The 21705-nt window shown below is 34.0% G+C and overlaps 1 protein-coding gene across 6 annotated transcripts in view; it reads left to right on the plus strand.

Moving 5' to 3' along the window:
- The window catches only part of LOC126879162 (transient-receptor-potential-like protein), a 175352-nt gene extending 164492 nt beyond the window's left edge, over positions 1 to 10860 (plus strand). For 4 of the 6 annotated variants that reach the window (XM_050642168.1, XM_050642169.1, XM_050642170.1 and 1 more), the window contains exons 16-19: positions 2426 to 2506; positions 2577 to 2764; positions 9011 to 10059; positions 10118 to 10860. In XM_050642168.1, the coding sequence (XP_050498125.1) occupies positions 2426 to 2506; positions 2577 to 2764; positions 9011 to 10059; positions 10118 to 10234 (1435 nt within the window). In that variant the 3' untranslated portion in view covers positions 10235 to 10860. The remainder of the gene's footprint in view (positions 1 to 2425; positions 2507 to 2576; positions 2765 to 9010; positions 10060 to 10117) is intronic. The other 2 variants (XM_050642172.1, XM_050642167.1) reach the window with 1 other exon arrangement.
- The last annotated feature ends 10845 nt before the right edge of the window (positions 10861 to 21705 follow it).

A 21705-nucleotide genomic window follows, 5' to 3' on the forward strand; every position in this document is an offset into this window, starting at 1 on the left:
CTTTTCCTAGACGAATGAAAACGGAATGTGACTGCATATAGTGGAGTCCATTTTGTTCTCTATATTCGTCGTCTGCTGTCTTGTAAAATGTAAAAGACGCAGAAAAAGGATGTACCAGAAAGAATTTCCAACAAGAAAAGTTTCAGATTTAAATAATTATTTATCATTTCAATTTGTATTACATATAATGGTAGATTCTGCATCTGAGACCTTTCAGTTTATTTAAGAGATGTCGCTGAATTGCGTCCCAATGTGGATTTCAAATGATCTTTGAAATTTACCTTAAATAGATGGGCTGGCTCGTTTTCGCTTCAGAGGTGTGCACGCTAGCGCTGTTGAGGAAGCCTGCAATGACAGAAACAGCTGTCCAGCGATTGTGCATCCCTATGAATCGAAAGCAAACAAAAACCGTCTTTTACTTTTCTATTTTTACTCAGATTTGAGTACTAGGAAGTTTCTTTCTGTCCTTTTCCTAGACGAATGAAAACGGAATGTGACTGCATATAGTGGAGTCCATTTTGTTCTCTATATTCGTCGTCTGCTGTCTTGTAAAATGTAAAAGACGCGGAAAAAGGATGTACCAGAAAGAATTTCCAACAAGAAAAGTTTCAGATTTAAATAATTATTTATCATTTCAATTTGTATTATAATGGTAGATTCTGCATCTGAGACCTTTCAGTTTATTTAAGAGATGTCGCTGAATTGCGTCCCAATGTGGATTTCAAATTATCTTTGAAATTTACCTTAAATAGATGGGCTGGCTCGTTTTCGCTTCAGAGGTGTGCACGCTAGCGCTGTTGAGGAAGCCTGCAATGACAGAAACAGCTGTCCAGCGATTGTGCATCCCTATGAATCGAAAGCAAACAAAAACCGTCTTTTACTTTTCTATTTTTACTCAGATTTGAGTACTAGGAAGTTTCTTTCTGTCCTTTTCCTAGACGAATGAAAACGGAATGTGACTGCATATAGTGGAGTCCATTTTGTTCTCTATATTCGTCGTCTGCTGTCTTGTAAAATGTAAAAGACGCAGAAAAAGGATGTACCAGAAAGAATTTCCAACAAGAAAAGTTTCAGATTTAAATAATTATTTATCATTTCAATTTGTATTATGTATAATGGTAGATTCTGCATCTGAGACCTTTCAGTTTATTTAAGAGATGTCGCTGAATTGCGTTCCAATGTGGATTTCAAATGATCTTTGAAATTTACCTTAAATAGATGGGCTGGCTCGTTTTCGCTTCAGAGATGTGCACGCTAGCGCTGTTGAGGAAGCCTGCAATGACAGAAACAGCTGTCCAGCGATTGTGCATCCCTATGAATCGAAAGCAAACAAAAACCGTATTTTACTTTTCTATTTTTACTCAGATTTGAGTACTAGGAAGTTTCTTTCTGTCCTTTTCCTAGACGAATGAAAACGGAATGTGACTGCATATAGTGGAGTCCATTTTGTTCTCTATATTCGTCGTCTGCTGTCTTGTAAAATGTAAAAGACGCAGAAAAAGGATGTACCAGAAAAAATTTCCAACAAGAAAAGTTTCAGATTTAAATAATTATTTATCATTTCAATTTGTATTATAATGGTAGATTCTGCATCTGAGACCTTTCAGTTTATTTAAGAGATGTCGCTGAATTGCGTCCCAATGTGGATTTCAAATGATCTTTGAAATTTACCTTAAATAGATGGGCTGGCTCGTTTTCGCTTCAGAGGTGTGCACGCTAGCGCTGTTGAGGAAGCCTGCAATGACAGAAACAGCTGTCCAGCGATTGTGCATCCCTATGAATCGGAAGCAAACAAAAACCGTCTTTTACTTTTCTATTTTTACTCAGATTTGAGTACTAGGAAGTTTCTTTCTGTCCTTTTCCTAGACGAATGAAAACGGAATGTGACTGCATATATAGTGGAGTCCATTTTGTTCTCTATATTCGTCGTCTGCTGTCTTGTAAAATGTAAAAGACGCAGAAAAAGGATGTACCAGAAAGAATTTCCAACAAGAAAAGTTTCAGATTTAAATAATTATTTATCATTTCAATTTGTATTACATATAATGGTAGATTCTGCATCTGAGACCTTTCAGTTTATTTAAGAGATGTCGCTGAATTGCGTCCCAATGTGTATTTCAAATGATCTTTGAAATTTACCTTAAATAGATGGGCTGGCTCGTTTTCGCTTCAGAGATGTGCACGCTAGCGCTGTTGAGGAAGCCTGCATTGGCAGAAACAGCTGTCCAGCGATTGTGCATCCCTCTTAATCGAAAGCAAGCAAAAACCGTCTTTTACTTTTAGAAATTTCTTAATCTCATATTTTTAGAGATTTTGAATATTTATCTGTTGTGACATACCGGGACAAATAACTTACTCTTCTCAGATTAGATCAATCTTATAAAAAATGTAGACGATTAATTCAATATTTTTTTATTATTTGCAGATTCCGAAGAATAGCCAAACTGGCGGTCCTGGACACGAACACTGTCAAGTGGAGACAAGTAGTAAAGAGTGCTCAGATAGCGTAAGTACTAATGATCAACATCCAACTTAACCAGCGATGTTATAAGTAAACTCTTCCTAGTTCTTTGTAGGTCTCAAATTGGTCGATGCCATAGAAAAGATTCCTTAAAGAAACAGCAGAATTTACAACGAGCCATCGAGGAAGCGAGACGAATATCGTCAAAGAGCCCTGAAAACCTATCAAGGGCAACTACGCCAGTAACTCCTATAACATTACCAGATCTGAGTGGATCAGAAATGGTGGGATTAATTACTGGAGGTAAGAAATCCTGCTGTAAAAAATATTTTTGAGAAATTTGGGATCTTCTTCTTTAAGTGCCATCTTCCAATCGGAAGTTGGATATCATCATAACTATCTTTATCCTATCTACCGCTGCTCTGAAGAGTTCTATGGAATTGCATTTAAACCAGTCCCCAAATGTTTCAACCATTACACTCTTCTTCTTCCTATATTCCTTCCTCCTTTTATCTTTCTCTACATAATCAGTCTTAGCATTTCATATCGCTCTTTCATATTACAGTGGAACCTCGATAAGTCGGATTAATCGGGACCGCCGCAGATCCGGGTTATCGAATATCCGGGTTAGCCGGAGAATAGGGTAAACATTAATAAAATACATATAAATAATAAACAAATACTCATTATAATTGCAAAAACATGAAATACATATTAGTCCAGAGAAATAAGAAAAAAAATATCATGTTGGTGACACAACCCCCTCCAGGCCGAAACGAAATTTTTTGAGTAGTATGGACATCTATAATAATAATCTATACGTTTACTGCAGCCGATTTTGATGATATACATAGTTATAAACAAATGAAGATCAAAAAACCGTAAATTTTCGCATTTTTCGTCTATAACCAAAAAGTTAAGTATCTTAAACAAATTTTAGAGTGAGAAACTCATATATCGTATAAAAGACTTCAATATATCGTTCGCTGAATATGTCCATCCTTATTGGTTGCTTAGAAAATTGCAAAATAAATAATAAATTTTGAGTTTTTATAAATATTCATAACTTATGTAAAAATTAACTTAGAACGTTCTTGTTACACGAATTGCTGAGACTTGTGGTGCTTAAATTATATTTTAAATTTTAAAGCAATTAGTCAAATAGTTTAAAAGTTATTTAATTTGTTTATCCCAAATTAATTTTTTTTGCAACGCTATAAGTCAGAAAATGGTGAAGTTACACTAATACTTTGGATAGTTTATGAAAGAAGAAAATTTATACTATTAATTTGATTAAAAAGAAATGACAAAAAATAATTCTAAATACTGCAAAATTATTTTGCAAAAACAGGTGAATTAAAAAAAAGGGGGGCTAACTTCGTCCCTAATTGTCCTAGGACAATTGTTTTTCTTTCTAAATGTGTATAAAAATTCAGTCTTTCCAAATCTGAAAAAATAATTTTTCTACGGGTAACGGTTAAAAAGTTATCCTAATTGTTTATAAGTAAGCAAAAATTCGACGTGTTCTTGCAAAATAATTTTACACTGTTTAAAATTAATTTTTGGTCATTTTTTTTTTTATTAAGTCAGTAGTATAAATTTTCTTCTTCCATAAACTGTCAGAAATCTTACTGTAACCTCATAATTTTCTGACTTATACTATTGCAAAAAAAATGAATTTGGGAAAAACAAATTAAATAACTTTTAAACTATTTGACTAATTGCTTTGAAATTTAAAATATAATTTAAGCATCACAAGTCTCAGCAATTCGTGTAATAAGAAGGTTCTAAGTTAATTTTTACATAAGATACATATATGAATATTTATAAAAACTCAAAATTTATGATTTATTTTGCAATTTTCTAAGCAGCCAATAAGGATAAACATATTCAGCGAACGCCATATTGAAACTTTTTAGACGATTTATGGGTTTCTTACTCTCAAATTTGTTAAAAATGCTTAACTTTTTGGTTATAGACGAAAAAAGCGAAAATTTACCGTTTTTTTGATTTTCATTTGTTTATAACTATGTATATCATCAAAATCGGCTGCAAGAAACATATAGGTTATTATTATAGATGTCCATACTACTCAAAAAATTTGGTTTCGGCCTGGAGGGGGATGTGTCACGAGAAAAATCTTATTTCTCTGGACTATATGCACAGTACATCTAAATCACGTACAGTTGTATACGATATTGTTTATTTCTTGGTAAAAAAAAACTCAGTCAAAGTTAAAATTGTTTGCTTTGTCCGATGAAAACCGGGGTTAGCCGGACTTCCGGGTTATCGGAGGCCGACTTATCGGGGTTCCACTGTACCTGTCCCAGATATATGGTAACTTTCTTAATTTTATTATGTTCACTATATCATATTTGCCCATTTCTCGCAATACTTCCGTCTTCGATTTCTTCTGTATCCATGCTATTCTAGGCATCCTTCTGTAACAAAATATTTCAAATGACTGTAACTTACTTATGTGTTCTTGCTTCAATTGTCCAGCTTTCAAGTGCTTATAGACCAGGGCGCATCTGTAAAAATATTAGTACATTTGGATGTTGAGGTGACTCATATTTTTTGCAGAAATTGCTTGAAAATTACTCATATAATAATATTCGAAAAAAAAACTAAGTTTTCAATCTAATAGCACATAAGACAACATCCAAAAATGATATTCTACATCCTACCAGACTGAAAACAATGGGAACCTTCTCTGGTTACACCTCCGTGGCTTCTACAATTTGCAAGCCATAACGGATATTGAGACTAAGGAAGATGAGGGAATTTTACAATTTATAATTCACGTCCCATCTGCTCAGCGCGGTAAAGTTCCAACGAGAATGGTTCCCTTCGTACTCCAATCGGAGTAAACATGTAAATCAAAAATGAATAACCATTTTCAATTTCGTTGCAACACGAAACTACAGCCGCATCATTATTCTAGTTCTATCAGGCAGTGCAGCAAGCACCTCTACCGGTTTCGAAACTTATTAGTCTCTCATCAGGAGGCACATTATGCTGCTCTCTCTGACCCAACTAGGACAAACCCCGGCGTGCAGTCACGGATTGCAATGAACTAATGATGAGAGATAAATAAGTTTCGAAACCGGTAGAGGTGCTTGCTGCACTCTCTGATTGAAATGGAATAATGATGCGGCTGTAGTTTCGTGTTGCAACGAAATTGAAAATGGTTATTCATTTTTGATTTACATGTTTACTCCGATTGAGTACGAAAGGAACCATTCTCGTTGGAACTTTACAGCGCTGGACAGATTGGACGTGAATTACAAATTGTAAAATTCCTTCATCTTCCTTAGTCTCAGCACCCGTTATGGCTTACAAATTGTAGAAGCCTTGGAGTTTGTCCAATATCAAACATTCATTATTCATATCCGATATTGAACAGTATATTTTTATCACCCCGTATATCACATGAGCCAATTTGTTATGGTATAATACATGTACGGGTTACTAATTTAGTTCACGAATTGTAAACTGTAAACAATAATTCGGGCAATTGCAATATTTAATTTGATGATCAAATATATTTCTTTGTTCTCAATATTTGTAAATATACTCAGCGCGTGGCTTGACACCAATACTAAGTGCCACCGCTGAGAAATAAGACACATTTAGAATCATTCTCAAGAATCAACTTAAGCAGTCAAGATGTAACTTCAAATAGAGTCTTCATCAGTCTTCAACTAAACGCGTACCAGTAACCAGTCAGTGTTCAAAAGTTCTCCCGGGGTAAAAATACCCTAGTGTCGGTTCTATAAATAAATTCCTTTATCGCTATTGGCGTTTCCATCTGAACAACGTTCTCCACTGAGCCCCAGAGGGATTATACATTATACAGAGGTGTTACCAGAGAAGGTTCCCATTGTTTTCAGTCTGGTACGATATAGAATAACATTTTTGGATGTTGTTTGATGTGCTATTAGATTGAAAACTTAGTTTTTTCCTAGGGCCATTTCGTTCGTTGCAATCCGGGACTGCACGCCGGGGTTTGTCTTAGTTGGGTCAGAGAGAGCAGCATATGTGCCCCCTGATGAGAGACTAATAAGTTTCGAAACCGGTAGAGGTGCTTGCTGCACTCTCGGATTGAACTGGAATAATGATGCGGCTGTAGTTTCGTGTTGCAACGAAATTGAAAAAAATTAATCATTTTTGAATAATATTTAAGTTATCCTCCCACTCAAAAGGGTCCGGAACATTGTTTAAATAATCAAAATGTCAAAAAATTAAGGAAAAATTCGATTTATTTCTTGGTTTTTTGATTATAACTATAAAAATATTCATTTTCTATAAAAGTTGCACTAATATAAAACTTGCGTAATTAAATTTCCTACAATATAGGATTAACTGAAAATTTTAAAAATTGTCACCCTTGTTGCAAAATAACAATAGTTTCGAAAAACCGATAAAAAAGCAAGTATTCGCATTTTACGTTTTTCAACCATTTTTGCTACACTTAGGACCTTCATATTTCACCCAGAAAAATTTTATGATATGATAAAACAATACTGTAAATTTCATTAAGATCGGTTTAATAGATTTTGCAAAATAAATTTTGCAATCCAGCTTTCGCAAAAAAAATTAATTTTTTCAAAATGTTGCAGCACTGAAAATAAAGCAGACAGCAAGTTGAATTTTTTTGTTACATATAAAATAATACTGTACCTTTCATTTGCAATTTGCAAAATTTAAATCGGTTAACTACCACGTCGTCAGGAACTTTTTTAAATAAACATTAATTTTTGGTGCTACGCGCAGGACAACGATTACGTTCGCTCTGATTGGTCATTCCAATGACCTTAGATAATGATTGATAAATTTTAATTTTTAGTACATTTCGAAATAAATAAATAAATTTGTTTATTACAAAATAAAAACACATACTCTGTCCTTTGAAATACTTTTTTTAGCAAAAACTTTCTTTGTTCATATATTTTAACTTATAAAATAAAAGTGTATTATTTTTAAACATATGCAATTGTTTAAACAATTTTTCACAAACAATAATCAAATTAGTTTGATAACTAAATGATGGTTTTGCTTGTTTTTTCTTATTTTTCTATCTTTACTCGGATTTGAGTACTGAAAGTTCCTCTTCTGTCCTTTTTTCCTAGACGAATGAAAGCGGAATGTGATCGTTTCCTTTTTGTTTTCTATATTCGTCGTCTGCGGTCTTATTAATTGAAAAAGTCACAGATTAAGGATGTACCAGAAAGAACTTTCAAAACGAATAGTCTCAGATTTAAATAACTATTTACCATTTTTGGTGGATTCTGCATCTGAGACTCTTCAATTTGTCAAATTAGTTTGATTTTTGTGGAATTAAAATATGAACATACAACAAAATATACAGTAAGAAAATAATATCACAGGTAAAGATTGGAAGAAATTTTGGTGGAAATCAACTTGTGTGAATCGAACACCGCTGTCCTGCGCTTAGCACCAAAAATTAATGTTTATTTAAAAAAATTCCTGATGCCGTGGTAATTAACAGATCTGCTTTATTTTCAGTCCTGCAACATTTTAAAAAAATAAATTTTTTTTGCGAAAGCTGGATTGAAAAATTTTTTGCAAAATCATTAAACCGTCCTAAGTGTAGCAGAAATGGTTGAAAAACGTAAAATGCGAATACTTGTTATTTATGTATTCTTCGCAATTAGTGCTATTTTGCAACAAGGATAAAAATTTAAAAAATGTTTAACCAATCTTATATTTTAGGAAATTTAATTACGCAACTTTTATTTTAGTGCAACTTTTCTTGGAAGTTAATACTTTTAAAGTTATAATCAAAAAACGAAGAAAAAAATCGAATTTTTCGTTCATGTTTTGACATTTTGATTATTTAAACAATGTTCCGGACCTTTTTGAGTGGGAGGCTAACTCAATTATTATTATATGGGTTAATTCCAAGTAATTTCTGCAACAAAAATTAGAGTCACCTCTCAACATCCATCTCAAAACAGATCCGCCCTGGACTATTGCAGTACCGAAAACAAGTAGCATCTCAGAGCTTTTACTTTCAGTCAGTGTTGCCAACCTGAGGGAAATTTCCCTTTTTGCGGGATTTTTTAACAGTTAAAAAGGTAAGAAGAGAAAAAATGAACTCAAAAGGGAATTTTTGTTCCAGTCCAAATTCTAAAATATTTAGAAAAAATGAGGGAAATTACCGATTTTGTAAACGGTAGGGAATTTTTTCATAAAAGTGGGAATTTTAGGGTAAGTTGAGGGAAAAAGCTCGCTTGAAGGTTGGCAACACTGCTTTCAGTTCTAATCGAAGGTCTTTGTTGCAGAGAATTGTTTTTATTTTTACAAACGCATTCCTTGCTATTTCTATCCTGGCACATATTTTTGTTGTTTGATTATTATTTTCTGAAATCCAGGTTCCGAGTTATTTGTATTTATCAACCCTTTCTACCGATACATTTTCCAAATGTGTTTGTATATTTGTTTTCTTAGTTCTTAGCCTTTTTTATATTCATTTTTAGTCCATGTTTTTCACATACATTTATTTCGTATACTTTCTGTTTTTAGAAAAAGGAAAGAAGATATATGCTTTGAGTCCCCATATAACAGTAAAAAAACCGACACCAACAGCAGCTACACCTACCATCTCAATTGATCCACCTAAAACTAATGCTACAAAAGAAACATCTCCTGCGGTTGCAAAACTTACTAAAGAAGAGAAAGATCTTATTGAATTTGATAGCGCCAAAGCTTCTCCAGTGCCAAGCATGAAACAATCTGAAGACTCATCCTCGTCTGACTCCCTAGATCAAATCCTGAAGGATATTAACATATCAGAAACTGACTATTCACAGGATACTATTACCTCACCTCCGATAATAGTGTCCCCTCCTCTAGAAGAGTCTGGAAGCCCAGGAAAGAAATCCATTGATTCGTACATTGACTCCAAACGTAAAACTAATGTTGAAGATGTTCTTGGTGAGGATTGGAATCTGTCAGAAGATGAAAAATCAATAATTGATGATATATCAAAAGAAGAAGCTATATCTATACCTAGACCGACCAGTCCCATACCTAAAGTATTATTAAAAGACCCACAGTCACCTAAGAAAAGCAGCCTTAAAGGAAGTCCAAGCAGAGGTCCTGCACCAAAGAGTCCAAAAAGTACTCCAGAACCACCCAAGAGCCCAAAATCTACTTCTGATATTATAAAATCTCCAACACCTATTAGTCCAGCAAGAAAAACACCAGAACCAATAAATGTAGAAGCTACTGTAGCTAGTCCAGTTAACGAATCAGCTATACGAAGATCACCTAGTCCAATTACCACGCCACAAATGGTGAAAAAAGGATCTTCAGATTCAAAGGAAGTAGAATCTTCTACTGAAGATGTTAATAAATCCATCGATGGTGATACAGCTACTTGTGAAGAAGTTCCCAAGACCAAAGATGATACAAACACTGAAGAAAAGGTGGAGAGGTCCAGTTCAGAATTGGAGTCTGAAGCAGATGCAGAGGTGGCAGCTTTAACGAAGGAAGAACAACCCGAGCATGAAAGTACGAAGACTCCAGAAAAAGTAAAATCTGGACCAAAGCATGTTGTAACTTTTGCAGACGTAAGTCATAGTAGCAGCTTTCATTTTTTAAATCTGATCACATTAATATTTGTTGTAGGAAAAGGATAAACTACAAACTGCACCACCGATGACTTCCGCCATGTCTCCCCTAGCTCTAAGAAATATTCAACGAGTTCATACTACGAAATCGCAACCAAAATATGGTTGGTTATAAATATTACAACCTAGATCATCATATACAAGAAATAAAAATAATGATTAGTTGTTCAAATGAACCCCTCAAAGAGTGCCTTGTTTTCAATTTTGGGTTTTTATAATAATTTCATATAACTTCTATAATTTCCTATATTCCAGCTAGGTACCGAGTCTTAAGGTGAAATAACAGTTATTTTACTGCTGTAATCGGAAGTCACCATTCACCACCATTGTTAACATATTATTATACTTTTTGTCTACACCAAGTGTCGACTATACCAGAACAACAATGATTTCACTGCTCTGCTGTATTCTTTCTGATCTTTATATGGGGAATTTGCTTTTCTCCAGATTTGAGTTTGTAGAAATCGATGCAATGCATAGCTGATGATAGACAATAACCTTGAAATCGCAGTGACATGGTGGTTTCTACAAATTCAAGAACAAAGGGCTAGCCGGGTAAGATGGTGAAAAGTGCCCCCAACCCAATTTAAATTCCATATAGGCCACTTTTTCGCACATATAGAGGAACTCACTTTCTGAAATTTTTATCCCTCTAGGTGGTCACGTGACCCCCCTAGAGCCTAATTAGGCTTTTTAGGTTTTTATTTTTTATCTCAGCCGCATCAAGAGCTAGCCAAAAACTTTATTTAAAAAAGTTTTAAGTTTCAAAAAGATCTATATGAAAAATTTTTTTTAGTTTTTTTGGCGGGAAATTCGAATTTTTAGAACAATTTTAAACTTTTAAAAAACTCTGAAAAAAAAATAAGACACTCGTTTTTACGAAAATAAATTATAATGTGATTTAATGAGGATTTAACGATGTGATCCTACACCATTTATTTGGTATATAAAATCTGGCATTGGCAAAGCTTTTGCCGAAGCCCTGCATGCAGGCAACTTTTAATACAGCTCAAAAGCTTGTGGAAAACTTCTCTTTTCGAGTCGTGTTTATCTTAGACAAGGAAAAAAGAGAGGACGGGTAACACTCATTTAAAACACACGTTCCAAAAGTGAAGCCAGTTTTTGGTTTGTTTGTCACCAGAAACATGGCGGTCACGTCAAAAATAACAATGGGTTGCCAGTGGTGGGTGTTCGTTGAAGGTTAAAATTTCATAAAAAATAAAGTAAATCATCATCTAAAATTCGTAATAAAAACATATGTATGTATTGAAACATATGTACGTAATATGAGCAACTTAATAAAACATTTACCGTACAAAAATTCTTCATTTTAAATACATTTCATGTTTTTATTTTAAATACTCAATGTATAACAATACCCCAAAGATACGTCGATGATCAAAATCTCTGGTGTCAGTTTGGCTTCACTTTTGGTCAAGGATTACTCGTCCTCTCTCTTTCCTTGTCTAAGGTGTTTATACTTCCTGGTCATCAGAGTAGATGGCACTTCTGTAGCTCGGCACTTGAGGTGCGAAATATTAAGACACATCATTGAACCGTCGGTAAATCAATTCGTACCTAGCCGAAAACTTTTTTTTTTATTATTTTTGCACAATATTTCACCCTGAATTTTTTCAGATTTTTAAAATTGGTGAAACGTACCTTTAAAAATAGAAAACCGCATTTTTCGGTTTTTTTTTTCGTTTTTTGATACAATTTTATACATATTTTTCAAAAAATTTAACACCGTCACTAGAATAGGTAAAAAATTGAAAAATAATTGGGGTTTGATTAATAAAAATTTTTTGTAACGCCATCCATTTACAAGATACAGGGCGTTGAAGAAAACAAAATTTTATATATTTTTTACGATTTTGCCGAAACTACTGGCATCATTGTAATAAAACTTGGCGTGTTTTAAGAGGTAGTTATTGTGCATGTTTTGACATACAATTAAGGATTTGATATTCATCATTGGCGCGCATAGGGGTAATGGTCTGAACTTTTCAAAGAAAAAAAGATAGTATGCCACTGACATATTTCAAATTAACAATCATTTTTGAATTCCTCGTTCAATTTGCAATAAAAAATCTATCTTCTCATTTTTTCATACGACGCGCCGTTTTGCTGCAAAAAATAAAATATCTTAACGCTTCCAAAGTATTCGAATTAATTTTGATAATGGATGTACGAGTTTATTATGTAGATGTAGAAACTAATATGTAGATGTAGTACTAGAAGTTCGAATACTTTGTAAGGGTTAAGATCTTTTATTTTTTGAATAAAAATGGCGCGTCGTATAAAAAAATAAGAAGACACATTTTTTGTCACAAAATTTAACGAGAAATTCAAAAACGATTGTTAATTTGAAATATGTCAGTGGCGTACTATCTTTATTCTTTAAAAAGTTCAGACCATTACCCCTATGCGAGCCAACGATGAATATCAAATCCTTAATTGTATGTCAAAACATGAACAATAACTACCTCTTAAATCCAGCCAAGTTTTATTACAATGTTGCCAGTAGTTTCAGCAAAATCGTAAAAAATGTGTAAAATTTTGTTTTCTTCAACGCCCTGTATCTTGAAAATGGATGGCGTTACAAAAAATTTTTATTAAGCAAACCCCAATTATTTTTCAGTTTTTTACCTACTCTAGTGACAGTGCTGCCTTTTTTGAAAAATATGTATAAAATTGTATCAAAAAACGAAAAAAAAAACCGAAAAAATGCGGTTTTTTATTTATAAAGGTACGTTTCACCAATTTTAAAAATCTGAAAAAATTCAGAGTGAAGGATTGTGCAAAAATACACATTATAATTGATTTTCGTAAAAACGAGTGTCTTAGTTTTTATTTCAGAGTTATTTAAAAGTTTAAAATTGTTCTAAAAATTCGAATTTCCCGCCAAAAAATTAAAAAAAAAAATTCGTATAGATCTTTTTGAAACTTACAATTTTTTTAAATAAAGTTTTTGGCTAGCTCTTGATGCGGCTGAGATAAAAAATAAAAACATAAAAAGCCTAATTAGGCTCTAGGGGGTCACGTGACCACCTAGGGGGATAAAAATTTCAGAAAGTGAGTTCCTCTATATGTGCTAAAAAGTGGCCTATATGAAATTTAAATCGAGCTGGGGGCACTTTTCACCATCTTACCCGGTTAGGCCCTTTGGAATAGCTTTGTTAAAAATAGAGGTGGAAACCAAATCACAAAATATGGATGCGGTATGCGATGTCTAATTATTTTCAAATGAATTCTAAAAAATTAGAAGAGAAGAAGTGATAGGGGCCGTTCAAGTATTACGTAACGCAGGTTGGGGGAGGGGGGTCAAAAATCTTCAAAAATCGCATTACGTAATACCTGAACGCCCCCTAATAGCTAATATAGATACTATTAGTAATTCAAATGAAAAAGATCCTGCTAATGGAACTAAACAAAGAACAGAAGATATTTTCAAAGGATTTGAAAAATTACCAAAACCCCATATTAAAGGAGGGAAATATCAGGAGGATAAAATCCATTTATTACCTCCACCAGTTAAATGCTCTTACCTCCACAACGTCGATTTAAAATAAACAACAGATATTAAAAGAGGGGCGCAAGAAATAAATACATGGTTTACGAGATACAAGATTACAAACAGAAAGTTCAGAATCTAAGACAGGAAACCGCAATTCAGCAAACAAAAAAGTTATGATAGAAAAGGAAAAAATGCAAACAACCTAGAACTCAGTTTACAAATTATGGAAATAGGTATCTCATTGGAAATTTTTTTCATAAAAATGGGGGTACCTACCTACAATCGGGCATTATAAAAGCATTTGAATACCTACATGTCTGAATAAAGAATGTAGACAACAAAAATGAATTACATAGGTAGGTACGTGAAATAAAAAACTAAACAAAATAAGTTTGAACTAATTTATGTTTTATAACTACAACTACAAACACAAATTTTAAAATTAGCAAGGGGGAAACAGTAAACCGGGCAAAAGTTCAATATGGTATATCGATATAGAGAAATTAAAATTTTACTTTTATACTGTACTTATCTAGATCCAAGTTCTAAATTTGATAGATTTAATACTGTACATTCTCATATTTTCCTTAGTTTGTTTTCAGCAGGTTGTGTAATATTAGATATGCATAAAATTATGGGAAACGTAGGTACCACCATACGATAGGAATGAAAGGAATATATTATTCCTAATTTTGGAATGATGTTTGCAAATGTTAAAATAAAAATAAAAAACAATCGGACCAAATGTTTAATAAATACTTCTCAAAATAATGTTGGAATTTTTATTGTAGTTAGTTTCCTTATGCAATTTCCTTATGAAAAAAAAACAGCAACCAATCAAGAGACTTATCTCATGTTTGTTGACCTCCGTAAAGCATACGACAGCGTTCCTGTGACTAAATTGTGGAAATCACTACAAAAAACTAACATATCAGCTACACTCTAGTCAAAGCCTTAAAAAATCTATATGAAAATTCTACATCACAAGTAAAAATTGGCAACACACTATCTAAAAAGTTCATAGTTAACAATGGTCTGCGCCAGTGCTGCTGTATTTCACCAACTTTGTTCAAGATATATGTTGCAAAAGCACTAAACCAGTGGAAACGTAAATGCCACGGTATGGGTATAGACCTCGGAGAGGTTTGTTTATATACCTCATAAATTACTGATGACCAAGTCATCATAGCTATAGCTAATGATAAAGACGACCTAGAGTATATGGCAAGAAAACTAAAGGAGGAATATGAAAAGTGGGGCTTGGAAATTAATGTGGAAAAAACTAAATACCTACCCATAGGAGCTGAGTTATCCAATATCGAACTAGAGGATAATGAACAAATCACATCCTGTAGTGAATACACGTACCTGGGAGTAATCTTCGATAGAACGGGAACAGACGATGAGGAAATAAAGAAAAGAGTAACACCAGCTAGAAGAACAATTGGCTGCCTAAATGGAATACTTTGGAGCTTCATCGGAATAGGAATACAGCGAAAATACAATATATATGAAACACTTATTAAAAGCAGCCTACTTTACGGAGCAGAAACTTGGAGAATAACCGAGAACAACAGGAAAAAATTAGAAGCTGTAGAAATGGATGTGTTTAGAAGATCGTTAGGTATATCCCATAGGGAAAGAGTTCGAAATGAGGAAGTAAGACGACGAATTAGAATAGATGGTTACTTAACAACAGACATTGAGAGGGAATAGTTGAATTGGTATTGTCATGTTCAAAGAATGGAAGACACAAGATTGACCAAAAAGATCATGCAGTGGGTACCACCAAACCGCAAAAAAACGATGAAGACCCAAAAAGACATGGAAAGAAGGGGTAACCAAAGCAATGAGTACAAGGGATCTTAGAGATGGCCAATGGGATGATAGAAGAACGTGGAAGTTAAGCATCGAACAACGTCGAAAGACGTTCTAAAACCGATACATACATACATAGTTTCTTTATCATCATCATTCTGGCTTTACAATCATGTGTGGGTCCTAGCACAAGATCCTAGCTTCCTCAATAATTTCTCTCCAGTCGTCTTTGTCCATCGCCTTTCTCTGCCAAGCAGGTATTCACATATTTCTCAGGTCTTCGTCGATGTTATCAAGAACCCTTGTTCTGGGTCTTTTCTATGAAATTCTAAGTTATCCGTGACAACAGGTACTTTAGACTTCCAACCGCCACTTCGTCCGGTTGTTCGATAGTTCCTCTTCTGTTTCTTTCTCTCAGATCTTTGTCTATTGCTTCTCTCCAACTTGTTCTCGGTCTACCCCGTTTTCCCTGTCCTTTTGGTTGCCACTTTAGCATTTCCTTTGGTATTCGTTGTTCCTCTATTCTTTGTATATGTCCGAACCAGATAACTTGTTTTGTTGATAAGTCATCTGTGATTGTTGGTTTGGTTCCCATTATTTCTTTAATGCGTTAGTTAGTAATCTTCCTTAGTTAGTTTCTCTTCTAGATCTTCCTGTTGATTTCCAAAAATCCACTTCAGTTGCTTTTCAGGTTGTCAGTGTTCTTTCTTTCAGTGGCCATACCTCACAGCTATATAGAGTGATAATTTGCACTACAGTCTCGTATACCCTCATTTTATTTTCTTTGTATGGCATTGGTTGACAGATTTACCAGTGTTCTTTCTTTCAGTTCCCATACCTCACAACTGAGTGCCTGAGTAAGAGAAGGGGCTATGCCCAGAGGCGTCTCTAGCCCATGTAGCGCCCGTGTGCAGTCGATGCCCTGGCGCCCTTTGGTAGACGCGCAGTCAAAATGGAATAGTCGAATAGGTACCTACCTAGTACTAGTACATAGGGTATTAGGTACGCTTATAATATAAACAAAAATCCAGATGCAAATAGTGCAATATTAAATGATGTCGGGAGCCACTAGGTATTCACGGCGTCAGAACAACCTATCCAAATCTGTTAAAAATATTTAATTAAAAATGAACTTTTTTATCTATGAGGTATGGTTGAAAATTAGTTGAGAAAATTTGACAGGTTTGAGTACACAAGTAAATAGTATTTTTAGGAATAAAAACCTATAAATGATATTTTATTTTGAACTTTGTGATTATTTAAAAAAAAAATACTAGATACATAAAATGCACGCGGGTTTAAGTCTAACGCTTTGGCCACACAAGCGATTTTTTACGGCGCCCATTGGTTTGACTACTTCCTCCACCCATTTTAGATAAATGATTTCATCTAAAATTGGTGGAGGAGGTAGTCAAACCAATGGGCGCCGTAAAAATCGCCCGTGTGACCAAAGCCTTAAATTCGTTGTTGTAAACCTATATTCTTCCCCTTCATATTTAACCCATTATCGTAACCTTGACCACGCATATCTGGTTTGTCAATTTCGTTCGAGATTAAATAATATTTTAACAAAAATTGAGTTAAGCCCTGACCAGTAGTATCTGTAATAGAAAAAAAACCTTGAAAATGTGTTTTTATTTCAGCCTTATTGCTACTTGCATTTAAAAGAACGTACCGTACGACAACCGATATTTTGTTCTTTGTGAGCAATATCAATATCTGTAGTGCAATCTAAAATAATTGAAAAAATATTTTGATTGTTTTAATTCAAAAGTAATATTATGTAGTTCTTTTTATTCTTTCTCTCAATAAATTTATTATTTCATTCTGAATATTATGGCCCAGATAATGAGTTAGGCGTGACTCAGATATTTGAATTAGAGCAATATGTTCTGCAAGCACATTATCAAGATTAGAAGTATATTCAACTAACCTTAAAAAATTACGATTGTCAGAATCGTAAATTTTTTCAGGCTTTCCCCGTAAAGTCAGACATTGCCTCGCTAAAAGATGAATTATGTTGATTATTCGTTCAAGTACTTCCACCCAACGTTTTTTTTCTCGTTCAATTACAACTTGATTCAAAAAATCTACCGACTTTCCTTTTAAAATAACGGTTTTTAATGTAATTTGTTTCCTAAGACATGATAGGTGCACTAAGCTTTTTTCATAAGCTCTAAAACTATAGACAAATGCTGCCAATTTTTATAATCCATTTTATCATTAAAAGATGTAACATCAGTATGAAAAAGTTTACAATGAAAATAATAAACAGAATCAGTCGGTTTAGAGAAAACCAGCCAAGTTTTTAAAACGGTTTCATTATTTAACATTTTTTTAGTACAATACGGATTTGAAAAAGATCTTTTCGAACTATTCAAAGTATAAGAACTCTGTTTTGCTTGTACTGGTCCACGCTCCATTAAAATTATCCTCTGTTTGTCGGATAAAATCTGTGGACATAAGGCAAGATTATTCATTATATCATTTTGAAGTATATTATCCGGGAACGCTTCGGCACAAAGGTTCTTCGTCTTCTTCCACTACCAAGGATGAAGAGAATATAGGTGACGACGTTGAAGAGAGGAGTTCTGGTGTAGAATTACCTTGGTTTTCATTTGCCCGACTGACAGTCGGGCGGGCGGTAATCCATAAATCGCGATAGGTGCCAATGTAATTTTTCATTAATCATTTTAAAGCATTTATTCTATACTGAAACAAAGTAAACGACCCGCTCTTTGGCGCTCGGCGCCCCCAACATCCCGGCGCCCGTGTGCACCGCACACCCTGCACAATAGGTAAAGCCGCCTCTATGCCACACAACTTGAGATTTTGGTTTTTTGTCGTTCTGCATATAGTGCTGCCACCAAGGAACAATAATATGAACTTCTTGTAAGTGTGGCATGTCTCCTTGTTTGTCTAAAATGCAATTGAAAATCCGACAGTTCGAGCGTCAGCTGTTTGTTGAGAAAGATAAAACCTTTAATTACTCAAAAAAATATTTTTGTGGCATAATCCCGTCTCTTTCTAAAACACTCAACTGTAGAAAGTGATACTTTTCACTATAGTTTCATATATCCTCTTTTTATTTTCTTTGTTGATGAATTGGTCCCACAAAATGCTTTTATCTTTATGATGACTTTTCTACCTGTCATATTTATGACAGGTAGAAAAGGCCTCTTATGGCTTTGTCTAATGTTCCATCGTGAGAAATATTTAGATTATAAATATTTAAAGATTTTCTGTTTATTGACTTCTAAACCTCATATATCACTCTTCAATCATTAATTTTTAGGCCATATAGTTTAAATCGTTTTCCTTGAGCCCCTATTAGGTACCTACTTGATCGTCTGCAAAGTTGGCGTATCTGGTGACGTGAGTGGTTTCCATGCACATTGTTAAAGCACTCTCGAGGTATATTTTAAATAAAGTGAGTACAGGTAACATCTTTGCTTCAATCCCTTTTTGCGCCGGACCGGCATAGTCATACGGCAAGTCTCACCTAGATATATACGGATTCGCGCGCTGAACGCAAACTCATGATGCACCAGCGTACGTAGCGGACAGTCAAGCATGATGCACACGGGTGCATCACCGTATGGAAGGGGTTGATGTTAAAAATCCTGTTCTTAGGGATTGATTGTATAGTACTTTGGCGGCTTGTATTAGTTCCATATAGTATTAATAATCGTGCTTCCCATTGATTGCCATAACTTATTAAGGCACATTATCGTAGGCTTTCTGTAGGTCACGCACAACATAAGTTTCGTGATTCCGTGCCATCTTTTTTTTTTCAATCATCTGGACTAGGAGAAAATTTGGTCAATAGTGGATCGACTCATACGAAATTCTGCTTGTTATTCTGCTTCAGAATCTAAATATTCTTTCTGGGTTCGATTCTTCAAAACCTCATATATTCTATTCGTAGATTCGGTTACAGATATTTCTCGGTAAGTTTCATAATTATTTTTATCTCCCTTTTTGTCTAATCTTCGGGCTGAGTGGGGATCTATCGACAGTTATTGAAACACCAAAAGCACCTTTATAATTTATTGATAGAGACTGACCCTAGGGTACCTCAAAACCCCGGGAGAACGTAGCTGTACTGATATGTGACTCGTGTGCGAATTAACGTAAGACTCTATAATGCTACATGTTGAATGTATGCGGTGACTCGAAGGAATGAAGTTAAAGGCACATCTTGCCTGGTTGACTTGACTTTAGTGAATCATTCTAAATGTATATTCTCTCTTGTTGGCCGCATGAATTAGGTCATAGCCCACACGACAAAAAGAACAAAGGTTTTACTTAGTCAGCTAAATTAATGTCCATTGCCAAAATATTGTTTATGAATAGCAACAATTAAACAAATGAAATAGCCCGCACATGGTTAAATATAATAACAAATCGGTTCATCTGATATACGGGGTGATAAAAATATACTGCTTAATATCGGATATAAATTATGAATATTTGATATTTAACACTTTTTGTGTATAGTACGGATTTTTCCATTCCATGGTCATTTCACTTGTGTTTATGGATTCTTGAAATAGTTGCCGAAGATGTTCGTATAATTCGTTCATTCCGTACCTACATAAACAATTTCTGGGTGTACCACCTGATCCAAGTGCTTTGTTCCTCTTCATCTGTTTACATACATTTTTAATTTCTTTTTTTGTTAACCTTATTGGCGAGCCTTGTTATTGCAATTCTACTTATCTTGGATTTGGTTTACATGTTTTTGAAATCCGATTCTATTCTCTACTATAAAAGTTCTTTGAAATAGTTTTCTGTCTTCAGGCTTTATGCTGTGTATTATGTTTTTATTCTTCCTCTGTTCCTTTAGTTGGCAGTTTGGTAGCAACAAACTTTAGTATAGCAATTCTGATTTTTATTAAGGAAACCCTTCGCCAATCAGCCCTATTCTGTAACTTTTAGCAAATCAAATAGAAATGACCAAGTCGAATCGTAATTATCCGAAATCGGAATGTTTGATATCTATCGCGTCATTTGTGTGTTTCGATTGGTATTCTGTAACTAATATCGTAATCAGAGTAAATCGAAATCTGACTTCTTATCACGCGGTTCGGAGGTACAGTAAAATCTCGATAGAACGGACCTCTAATTAACGGACTTCGGATATAACGGACAAAAAATAAGATCTAATGTAAAAAAATTGAATGCAAAAAAATATGAAAAATCGAATTCTAGAAGGAAAAACAACAAGGACAGGATCTCGTCACTGCTTTGTGCCAACGCAGATGGATCGATTTCTATAATTGTTGGTAAATCTCGTAAACCTAGTACTTATTGTCAAAGATATAATGATCAAAAGGCATCATCTGCCCGTTTCATAATTGGTTTTGTACCTGCAGTGAGAAAAATTCAAGAGAAGAAACTGAGTATACCGGTCACCCAAAAGAGGTGAAATGTTTATTGATTTTAGACAAAGCTCCTGCTAATCCCCCTGAAAGTATTCTAAATTCAGAAGATAGCAACTTTATGTTTTGCCAAAAAATACATCGCTTATTCAATCCCAGAATCTGTGAATTTTTGTCAACCAAATGAGTATATTTTATTACAGAAAGTTTTTAGATGAAGTAGAAAAGTAAAAAAGTAGCAAAGAAAACTGTATTCCTTTAACTTATAGATTTGTACACTGTACAAAGTAGGACCTACATAATTTCAAAAAAAAAATTATTGATTTTAAACCTATTTTTAGAACGGACTTTCAACTTTAACGAACATCCCGTCCCCCCAATTAGTCCGTTATATCGAGGTTTTACTGTAGTGGCAACCCCGCATTAACCAGCGAAATTAGTGTTCTGTGGCCTGTTTGTTACTGGATCTAAATTTGAAATATGACAGCGATGCCATATCCTCAATGTTTTCATACTTTCTTCATACTATCCTCAAGTTTTGAAAAGTAAATAAAATATTAGTGTAAATACTGGATGCAAAAAGCTCAAAAGAGGATAAATGGTTTTAAATTAAAGTTAATTAAAATTGATATAAAAAAGAAGATAATAAACTGATAAATAAAAAAGATAAGTGAAGATAAGAAGTATAAATGCTTTTATATCAAAGATATTTAAATTATTGTTATTAATTCATTATTATTCATAAATTATTTAAAATCGATATTACTAATAATATGCAATCTTTAAGATTCGATTCCAACTGAAATAACTGCTAAACAACTTTTCCCAAAAATGGCATCTTTTCTATAATTTGTCTAGGTCTTGACT

Source organism: Diabrotica virgifera, chromosome 1 (genome assembly GCF_917563875.1).
Source record: "Diabrotica virgifera virgifera chromosome 1, PGI_DIABVI_V3a".
In the NCBI taxonomy this organism is placed as follows: domain Eukaryota; kingdom Metazoa; phylum Arthropoda; class Insecta; order Coleoptera; family Chrysomelidae; genus Diabrotica; species Diabrotica virgifera.